Consider the following 11212-nt stretch of genomic DNA (forward strand, 5'->3'; position numbering starts at 1 on the left):
AGCAAAGTTCACCTTGAGGACAGGATTCCACCATTTTTGTTGGCATGGCAGTAGTGATGCATCTTTCTTGATAGCAGCCATTGTGGTAGGCTATAGCGGCCCATTGTGGTAGATTATAGCAGCCCATTGTTACCTGCAGGAGCAGGGACAGACCGTGTTGCCTCCACATCACTCCAGTCCCCATTCCGTGTTACGGTACGTTGCACCTGGCTGCAGCAGGCCTTAGCCATTGTGACCACATTCCATCCGTGGGATCAGCAAACTGCTTCACAGCCATTTCATGGCTTCTTTTGTGTCAAGGCAAAAGTTAACAATCTGGGAAACAGTGTTTCACCTCACCTCCCCATAACTAGTTATTTTCCCACACATGGAGGGAAGAAGAGTTTTCTATGGGTTTTTCTGAGATTGAATTCCTTGATGTTTAGAAACTGTCTATTGCCTGCTCAGTTTCCTGAGTCTGAAGATCTCTTGGTTGTGTTCACACTGTATGTAAATGTAAGGCAGGAAAAAGAAAAAAAAAACCAAAAAGCCAAGGTCTCTGTCAAGTGGATAAATGGTTTAATGTAAACGAATGTCAGTTGTACTTCAACAGAGAAATGAGCAAATCCCACTTTTGGGTTTTCATAGTAAATCAGAAAATGAGCACAGGAATGCTTCTGTGGGGTATGTAATATATACCTGAGAACAACAGAGTTTAGGTTGTGGAAAATCAGCCCTGTAAAAATAAAAGCTGTCCAAATTAATGATACCTGCAATGTGTGCCCAAATATATTCATGTTTTCAGCTTTCATTCCTATACACCTCAAAATTCTCAGGAAGAGAGCAACCACACTAACACCTCAGGCTACGAGGAATGCGAGAAGCAGACTAGAGCAGATAAATACCTATGCCAGTGTCCATTAAGTGTGTCTGTGTGTTTACCTCTTCCCCCTTATTGCCAAATAGAAAATTTAGAGGGTTTTACTGAGTGAATCAACACACTGCATGAGGTTTCAAACATATTTTGTTATTAGTTCAATGATTTTCCCATACATTTTCTCAGGGGCATCAAGGCCCCAGATGAAATCAAGGTGTCCCCAAGCAGGAAAATGCTCATGGTAAATGAGATTAGTAATCCGAGGAAGCAGCCTTGCCATGTCTTTTGGATCTGCAAATTTGTCACGTCCAGCACTCCAAACAGCAGTTGGTGTGTTTATCTTCTCTATGTTGTAGGCAGGAGGAGTAGACTGTAAGAGAGGGAGGAGACATAGGTGAATGCTGCTGTAGCCAAAGTTGTGTTTAGAGCAAGGATTCTGTGCAAGCACCTCTCTTTGCCTTCGGTGCTCTCTACAGTAGAACAGGAAGGATGAAAGTCACCCTCTTGGTGTGTGTTTCCCTAACCCTGATGGTGGTGAAGAGGCACGATGCATCCTATTCCTGTGTTTCCTTACTACGCGGCTCCGAGTTGTCCTGCAGTTTGACACCTATCTGCGTCCTTCAGAGGTGGAAAGAGGAGTGTCTGTGTTCATGTGTGTGTCGCTCCTCTATGGAAAGAGGAGTGTCTGTGTTCATGAGGCAAGGACTGTGGCTGTTATTCATATGCATATTTAGCGTGGGAATATCTTTAAGTTTTCTTGGGGCATGGAGTTCAACTGTTGGTCTTAGTTATTATGCTTGGGACTTCAGCATCAAGGAAACATTTTTACAATTTATAATTTCACTATAGAAAAAATCTGAGTGTGCATGTGTAGAAGTGACTGCTTTTATCTTTGGAGCCTTTCTGTCTACAGGGAAAAGCAGCTTACTCTAGTACAGCAGAGGACACTGCAAGTCAAATGTGCTGGTTAAAAGTAAAATGATAGTTAGCTGATTGGAATAGTCACCCTACAGTGATTAAATTTCCTCCCTTAACTTAAAGGCAGACCTTGAGGGGTTTTGAGGAAATTAAGAGCTCCATACTCATCCACTCCTAGGGCTTGGATGTGTCTTTTGCCCTTTTGGGAATGGCAGGGAAAATGACATGTCGTTGGAGACATACCTGCATCAGCAGGGGAGGCAAAACGAACTTCTATTAGCTGACGGCAAGGAACTATCCGTGTCTTCTCTGTAAGAAACTCTCTATGCCTTGTCTGTGAACAGACTTTTACACTTATGAATATTAGATTTAGGTGAAACATTATTTCAGACAACTCTCTCCCTCTTTCTGTAGCACTCAAGGTGCTAAAATCTAAGTTTTTCTGCCTAGTTTTGCCAGGACCCAAGGTTGAGTTCTCATATTGCCTTACCTGGTTGTATTTCTTCATGTTTTCCTTAGAACCATAGTCATAAGCTTGAAATCGATCTGTGTATGCTAGCTGTTAAAAGAACAGATAAAATGTAAGTGTGAGAGACCAAGAAGCAGAGGACAGGAGGCGTTTTCCTGCCTGTGATTGAAGCTGAGGCTCAGGCAGTGGACTGTGAGTTACTTCCACCCACTCCTCTGGTTGCAGGCTTTCAGGGTGGATCATAGGGTGGGTGGCCTCATCGCTTTTCCTTTTCTTAACTTTCTCTCCTGATCCTCTACCATCACCCTTGGTATGTTTTGTCATTAAAATTTTGCTTGACTATCTTAGTTAGCTAAAGTTGAGGTTGTTGTTCATGACGCAGAGTTGGGTTCAGTTGTCATATATAAAGAGGACCCAAATATCTAGAACTTGCTAAAGCTATTATTAGTCTGGTATAATATAAGATCTCTCCCTACACATTTGTCTTCTGTGTGTCAGTTTTGTCGGGTCTGTTCACAGCAGTGGTGACATTTCCAAAGGCTTTGTACTTAGCAAGAGTTTGGCTATATATGGTTGTGCTCTGACAGCAGTTTTGAGGTGGAACTTTAGACACAAGACATTAGCCTTCTTGAATCTGTGTTGTCTGAAAGACATGGTATATGCCCTGCACGACTGTTGAGCGAAGAGTTAAGTACACACTTGTTTGGTTTTAATTTTTGTTGTTTGGAGAGGGGTTTTTTTTGTCTTTTTTTTTTTTTTTTTTTGCCAAAACCATTAACACCCTTTTTTGTTTTTTTTTTTTTTTTTTGGGGGGGGGTTTTTTTTTTTTTTTTTTTTTTTTTTTTTTTTTTTGCACAAACCTGATGAGTCATTTCACTTGTGAGTGGTTGTATGTAATACAGGCTGAGAGAGAGTCAGGGTCTGTCAGATTAGAAAACCTTGACTTCTAGGCTTTAAATAGCTAGGAATATGCTAGAAATCTGACGACATACTGCCTTTGCTATTTCGTCCAATCCCGCAGTACCTGTATTTGCTTTGCATCTGCTTGACTCTGTCAGCGGTTGGCAAAACAGGCTGTAAAAGCCCTGGTTGTCAATGGTTTGTCCCCATTTCCTGCTCTGGATAGGTATATCCTGAGGGACTGACTGCAGAGAATTTTTGCCACGGGTATTCTCAGGAGCAGACATGTGTTCTAGACCATATTAAGTGTTTGCAGAAGTGGAGGGTCTGGCTATAGGATGTGTGTAGATACATCCTGGCTTAGCAGGTGTACCTGGAGCTGGAGCTACCAGCTGGAGCTGTCTTGCCCTGATTCAGCCCATTGTCTGATTCAGACCATGAGCAGAGCAAGCTCAGATCTGCCAGTGCATAAGTAGAAACCCTCTTTTAAAGAACCAGAATCCAGGACCTGGACAGTGGCAAGAGTGACTAAAAGAGTTTTGGAATAAAATAGCTGTTGGGAACATCCCTGTAGAGCAATGTTTCTTGTCATGTTCTGTGATAGTATAAGGCAGTTCCCCACTTGCTGCTTGTGCCTGCAGAAGCATTTGTGCAGTTAACTGGCTTTGGGAGGTGATCCAGACTACAGTTAAACCTCTGGGAGAAAAGCTTTAATCTGCATCACTTCTTTGTCTGACTCATCCCCTGGCTGCTCAAGTTACCACTAGACCGCGCTCGTGTTCCCTTCTGCAGCTTTCGAGGCAAACATCTTTGTAAATGAAGATGAAGGCTGGAAGACATCCGAGCCCAACAGGCACAGAGGCCTGATGTGCCCTGGAGAGATCTCAGACCCTGATACCAAAGGGTCAGTTCAGGCGATGTGATAGGTGCTCACAGCAGCAGGTGAGAAGATGTGATGGGCAGTTCCCCAGATCCTCTGCCTCTGGACTTCCCTGTGGGCTGTTGGTGGCATAAAAAACAGTAGTAAGAGTCTGTTTATTTGTCAGTCCGCAGTTATACCTGATGCCAGTGAATAATGTTCTTTACTGATGTGCCAGCAGGTGAATGTCCTACATATGTATCTATTCGACTCTGGAGAGAAAGCAGAAGGGTTATAAAGGCAGTGATGCAGTGCTGCGACAGAATAAAATGGTGAAGGACCTGAGCAACGAATGGCTGCTGTGTTAAACCCCTATTCTAAATAGGATATCCTCCAAATATCAGACAGAAAACTGAGAAGCAGACTTGGGAATAGCTGGTTAACAGTATGCATCTGCACACTTTCTCCATGAAAGCAAGACTGTTCCATGCAGACAGTATTACTGTGGGATCCTGTGGTTCAGCAACAGTAGGGAAAAAACTTCCAGTCCTTTTAAAGAAGATTATTCCCCTCTTACTAGAACCTCATGCATGCATAACTCATTGAGTATTTGTTTTCCTCTTTACTCATAGTGCTTAAGAAGCCAGCTTACAAAACAGATTGCTTTTTCTCCTGTTTGTATTTTTATAGTTCTGTTAAGAAGCTGTTCCAATTCCTTTTCCCTGTTATCTTACCCTGACAACAATAGTGACACAACCCATGTCAGGAAAGGTCCTTAATGGTTTAGCTCTGCAATTCATAAGAGCTGCTCTGTCTGTAATTGCTTTTACATTGAACCTTTGATTCTGACTGCTTTCCAATATGTGCTTTTACAAGTGGTTATAGATGGAGAGAAATGGGCCTCAGTCTTTAGGGTATTGCAGTCATAAACATAACACAGGTCAGCTTCTGCATACTTTGGCCACTGTAAAGGGGACAAAAGACACACTACAGCATCCATATGTTGACAAGCATAAGGACAACTTCCCTTTACTTCCCATCCCCTCTGACTGATGCACTAGTCTTTGTGAATCCCACTGTAGGTGTGTGAAACTCCTCGGGCACAGTGCAAGGACTTTCTGTAGCTCTTCATGTTGTGGGTTGAGCTATTGGTCCCAGTTCTAACTCTTGACAGGATAACAAACACACGAACATGTCCCTTGCAGTAGTTCTTTGGGACCAAGTTCTGGTGCAAGTAGTTTGAAAAGTGGGACGAGAAAAGAAGCTTTTCCGTGTCTTTTAATTATTCCAGTGTTCAAAAGGACCTTGGTCTGTGTATGCTAATGAATGAAACTGGGAACTTCATTGCCAAGAAGAAGTCTGACTCCAAGATCCATTGGCTCCTTTTAAAAAGCATCTGTGTATGACCATAATCTGGTCAGCTTAGCACCAGAAGAGGGCATATCTGTTGGTGTGTGCAATATAGCTCCAGACTGAATTCAGTCCTTTCCTTCTGGAACTGGTATGTGCCTAGTTGCTGGTCCCATCCATCATTAGCTCTAATCCTGTTTGGCACTGTTCACACCACAAAATATCCCGCATTCCCTTGGTCTGCTGAGAACGGCCTTGTGGTTTATGTAGGCTTACCTGTGTGACAGTTACTAGATAAGAATAGAGTGCACCAATGTAACATCCAAAACCATTTTGGTTTTACTTTGAGGAGGTGTTCTTGCATATACTTACTGTATCCAGATTTTTTATGCTGCCTCCAGCTATGTAACAGATCACGTGGCCACAAAACTTATCCAGGTTTGCACATAACTGTGTCACAGGTCCTTTCAGAAATTCAATCTGGTGCATGGCTCCTTTGCAGCCAAGTACTAACTGAGGGAAGGGAAAAGCACAACACTTTTTTTACTTGTTATAGGAGCATTTAATGCAGGAAACTGTTGCTAATAGCCTAGCCTCCAAATTCAGTATTCAAAGATTGCTGAAACAGCTTGCCCACCCAGTACCCCTTAAAACACTTCCCCATAGTGCATCATGCATCCTCCCTTCTTCATATTACTGCCATCAGTCCTGGAGGAAGCCATCCTTTCATTTTGAGAGCAGTGACCTCAATGCTCACTCATTTCTGAAGTCACAGAGATCGTCATAGCTGTTATTGCAGCTCTAGCTTAGTTCCTCCCACACGACGCCAGCAAAATACTAGTTAACAGTAAGACTCCTATGATGAGGCAGAATTTCACAAGTCTCCTACTTCGCATTTTCCCCACAGAGTTTGGAAACAGATTTTTCATGAGTGCTTGATTTATCCCAAGCTCAGCATCAACATGTCACCTGTTTCGGAACACTTTGTCTCAGGTTGGATGAACCCTGTGAAGGTAAAACAGGCATTGGGTCTCTGAGAAGGAAAAATTACATACCTTTATCAGTGGTTCAGGAATTTTTGCTATCTTAACCAGAGGGCTTGTAGCATGTGGGCATGTGCTTACTGGGCCCAGAGCACAGAATATTTTCACCCGTTTTGCCAGTTCAGGGTATGTAGAAAATGCTATGAAGCCTGCAAAACCAGAAGCGACAGCCTGAGTTAGTGGAGATGTCTTCCACTGACAAAACAAAGAAATAAATAAGCAGTAGGTAGCAAACAAGAAGTGAGACCGGGTTTGCCTGTTGCCACGTATGTCTGTGCTGCATGTTTTACCTAAGTCAAATGTTGATGCTAAATCCTGAAATTAATTTTATTTTTGAGGCAATGTTAATTCTGAGGTTTAGAGCATGTCTGGTTATCGCCTTTATCGGAACAGTTTTTATAGGCAACATGTCAATGAGGTTTTAATCACAAAATCAGTTCCCTTGAAAGTTCAAAAAACTCCTATGAAAAACAAGTTTTTCAGATTATAGTCTCTAAAGGTCTATGTATTTATGCTTCCATGAAACTGTAGAATAATTAACTGAATACTGGGAGCTTTGAGTGTTTTCAACTGACTGTTCGCATCAAAGGCAGCTGCTGAAAGCCTAGATGGCTAGTTTGTTTTGTCATTAGGGTCTAAGATACTTGTATGAGGGGAAAAGAAAGAAAGGGTCAGGAGCTGTGACAATATATGATTTTCCCACATTTCCTTCTCTTTTTTTCTGGGTTGTTTAATGAACTGGCAGTTGTTCATTTCTAGTCAATGTCTATTCATAGATCCACGAACATCATGAACTTTCGGATGAAGATAAAAGTTAGTTGTGTTCAGAGGCCATGAAATGAGTAAATGCTAAAGCCTGGCACTAAGAGAAAATAAGTTATTAATGATTTTCTGTCTTAATTTTCAGACTCTGGCAATGTATTTTCAAACAGTGATGTGACCAGCGGTAGCCACTCACGAGCTATGCTTTAAATTATAAGAGTGTCATTAAGTTGCATAATGTAGTAACATTGAGGTTCTTTTTCCTTGTCTTCTGTTATTTAAAATTACATATTATATGCGCTGTTTTATCTTTTTTCCTTCCTGTTCTCAAGAAAAACAGCTGTACGTCAATACAAAAGATGAACTTAATGAAAATCGCTCTTGCTGAGAATTTAAGGAAAATATTCAGTGCCAGTTCCTGAAGTACTCAGTGAATAACCACTCTTACGTCTCTAATTCATTTAAAAGGTTGAACTACATTTTGTTCGGCTATTAGGTTTCTTTGCTTATTAAGGGTAACCAAAGCTGTTTTTAAAAAAGTTTTATATATTTTCCAAATCTCAACTCATAAGTCACTTCTAAGTTTGTTAGCTCTCCACAAACAAGAAAAACAACTGAATCAATGGGGAGACTTTACCTCCTGACCGGATAGGAACATGAATGGTTGTGAACTGTGCATCCTGACATTACCTATTGTTGTGCCTTCGGAGTGACCAATATAGTATACGTCCTTCTGTCCGGTTTTATTCATGATGAAGTACAGCTCTGCTGGAATATCGTATTTACCCATTTCATCAATGCTACAGGGAAGGAACACAAAGAGCTGGCAGATAATTCAGCTATCACAGCATGAGTTACTGATGTCAGTTTTGTTCATTGCACCAGGCAATGAACTGAAAAACACTGGAAAATGATGTTGTCCTCTTTGTCTGCATTCTTGCTTGAGCTGGGGAAGGGAGTAGAGGGACACAGCTGTAGTGCCAGGCTGCCTGATGCCTTGGGCTCTCTGCAAAGGAGGTGCCAGTTTTGTCTGTTAGCTGAGGCTCTTGGGGATCTGAATTTAATGAGTGCTTTCATTAGCATGGGCTACAAAACACAGTTCTCTCTTGGCTGAATTCAGCTGTGATAGATCAGAGATTTCTAGACTATCCTGCTCAGCCTGTTCCAGCTGAGGTTCTTTCTCTCCCTCTCACAGTACTGTCTCCCTTTTCCTCAGCATTCCATTTCAATTCCCAGTGCCTGAAATCTCTTCAGACAACGGTCCCAACTCTGAGTAGTAGTGAGCATCCTTCTTCATCTGGTTCTTTACTCTCCTTGGTTGGTGTAAAGCCTGTACTGATGCTGGTTTAAGTAAAAAGCATCAGACTGAAGCTATCTAGTCCCCTCAGAGTTTCCATCTTGAGTAATTCTCTACAGAGTACCTGAACTGCCAGAACTCTTTCTGGCTGGGTTTAAGGGTCTTGTGTTTTAAAGACCAGGTGTTCCCTCTGCTGTTTCCCATCCAGACATCATAGCCAGCATCTGCGAGGAGGAAGCCCAAGCTGTTGTTGGGCAGGTTAGAAATCCAGTGGGTAGCATCTCCTAGAAAAGCATGCTGTAGAAAGACTACAGGCTTTTGCCCTGGAAAAGATGAAAGTATTCTTATATTGGAGCAGTAATTAATGTGTATTTAGGATCAGGGTGCAAAGTTGGGTTTGTGAGAGATTTTAAATCTTTCCTTCTTCAGGAAGCTCCCATTAGAACTATGCATAGAACTTGGTCTGAGAAATTTGACGGACTTGTTCCATGCAGGCAGGAACTGTTTCATGACATTTCATAGCCATTTCATGAAAAGGCTGGCAAATAAAGAATTTGATGATGAAGCCTGCCCCACCTTTAGTGAAACCATCTACCCACACCCGAAATCTACTGAAGACATAACAGTGTACGGAAGACAAAGAAAAATTCATTAAAGAACTGTATCTACCCTTAGGTCTATTCAGTAACGAAGCAGGGCTGAGAGGCTCCTCATCTAATTTTGGTTAACCTTACTTTGAGAGTGTGGTTGGTCCAGATGATCTCCAAAGGAGGAGGTCCAAATAGGAGGAGGCATCCAAAATAAATTATTCTATAATTCTAACAAAGAGTAATAAGCAAAGCAGCAGCATCTAGAGTACCCCAAATTCCAGCTAAATTTTTTTTACCCCATTCAGAAAATATGATTAAACAAATTAAATGCACTTGTTCTTCATTGGTGACCTGATTTCTTAGCACATTTCTTAAGAATATCTCTGTCCTTCGGAAGGCTGGGCATTGATATTCATATGCCCAACCTGAAAGACTGTGCTGTCAGGCTTCTACTTTAAATACATATTACTTAGGTTGTTAATGCAAAACCTCCCGAAATCAACTCTACCAAACCCTCCCCTAGCCCATGTTGGGGAATAAAACTGGGATATGACAAAATCATTAGAAAAGTGTGAAATAAAGACAGAGACAGTGAATGTGTGGACTTTGTATGGGATGAGAATTCAGGCCACATTGCTGACCAGGTGCTCTTGCTGAGGTGGAAAGGTGTGGAACATGCCATTGCATGTACAAAGGGGAAAGATGGGGACCCACGTAAGAGCTGGCTCTCAAACCTTCCTTATGTCCTGTGACTATGTCGCACCTGCATTCTGTCTGTTTCTTCCAGCAGGAAAGAGCTGGCTCTCAAACCTTCCTTATGTCCTGTGACTATGTCGCACCTGCATTCTGTCTGTTTCTTCCAGAAGGAATTCTGAAAACACCAAGAATGTATCCATCCTCCGTGGTAACTTGATATTCCTCACTGGGAAATCCGTGAAATCTGATAATTTCACTCTGCGGGAAGCCAAAGAAGAGTTTGTTAACATGCAAGTTGTCCTGTTCTGGAGGGTAACCAGGTTGAGCGGTGTGGATGTGGGCTGTTCTGTCACGGTAGTACAAGGCTCCTGGCCACAGGGACCATGGCTGAGAGTAAATATTACAGATCGTGTAACAAAATGCATCAAAGCCTTCTTCAGACCTGAGGAGGTGGTAGTTATGTGGTATTTGACCCCATATTTTGGGACAAAGCAGAAGAGCACCGAGTGACTAACCTTTTGGGAGATAGTTTGACATGTTTGGGAAGACCATACCTTTCTACAGATTAAATACGTAGCAGTATCTGTATAAGACAATACCAAAAGCTGTGGGTTTTGATTCATAATGAATCCTTTCTTGCCAACGTGTGATTAGGCAAGCCATGTAGGCAAGGCAAACAAGGGTGTAGTTCTTGTCACTAAAGAACTCATGAGACCACTTACACCTGATTTTGCATGTACTGTGAGGAAATCTTTGGTGATTCAGTCCAAGTCTTGGATTACTTTGTGTCATGAGATGCTGCAGTTTGAAGAAGGGGTTCAATCTCCTTGACACTATACCGAGCAAACAGATTGTTACAGAAGGGGAGGACTTTGTTGCCTGTGATACTGGAAACCAGAAAGTAGAGACCAGAAACTTTGCATCCACTGCAAAGCAATACTTCTCTTTGGCAGCTCAGACTTCTTGCATAGGAACATGAAATTTTCTTCTAGGCTGGTGCTCTCCGTCATAGTGCTGGAGGGATCTTCGTCCTCTTGCCAGGTTCATACTCTTGTCTTCTTTGTGCAATAGCCAAAAATATCAACACGTGTTGAGAAAGGTGACTGCAAACAAGTGTCGTGAGGCGTGGCCCAACCTTGTGTTCATCACATATCTGTTGGGGTTCACACTAAATGCAGGCAGTGAAAGTCTGTTGTTCAGTTTATGTGGACTGGGACGTCTAGTCTGTGCTCTGGCCAGAGGCCAGGACTATTTGTTGTTGAGGTCAAAATTCAGTAGCCTTGATCCTCAGTGCCCCTCGGGAGGTTCTGGGAAAAGTAGCAGCTGTCACTCTCTGTTGCAGTACTATGTGTTTCTCCTCATGCAATGTGCAAAAGTCCCAACTCTCCCTGGCACAATCAGAGCTGGCCTTTGTTGCAGCGGTGGCACTAACACAGAAGTTCTGGAAAAGGTGGGCTGCAAAAATGGGAAAT

The 11212-nt window shown here is 42.3% G+C and overlaps 1 protein-coding gene across 1 annotated transcript; it reads right to left on the bottom strand.

Moving 5' to 3' along the window:
- Positions 1 to 992: 992 nt before the first annotated feature.
- LOC104487885 (lysosomal acid lipase/cholesteryl ester hydrolase-like) lies at positions 993 to 9998 on the bottom strand (the record flags this gene model as incomplete). The annotated part of the gene is made up of 8 exons (XM_010135076.1): positions 993 to 1226; positions 2265 to 2333; positions 4203 to 4274; positions 5725 to 5865; positions 6408 to 6544; positions 7848 to 7957; positions 8579 to 8777; positions 9884 to 9998. Coding segments are annotated over 8 exons (1077 nt in total), but the record flags the coding sequence as incomplete, so codon positions are not given.
- Positions 9999 to 11212: the final 1214 nt, after the last annotated feature.

This window comes from Buceros rhinoceros, unplaced genomic scaffold (assembly GCF_000710305.1).
Source record: "Buceros rhinoceros silvestris isolate BGI_N320 unplaced genomic scaffold, ASM71030v1 scaffold16154, whole genome shotgun sequence".
NCBI lineage: Eukaryota > Metazoa > Chordata > Aves > Bucerotiformes > Bucerotidae > Buceros > Buceros rhinoceros.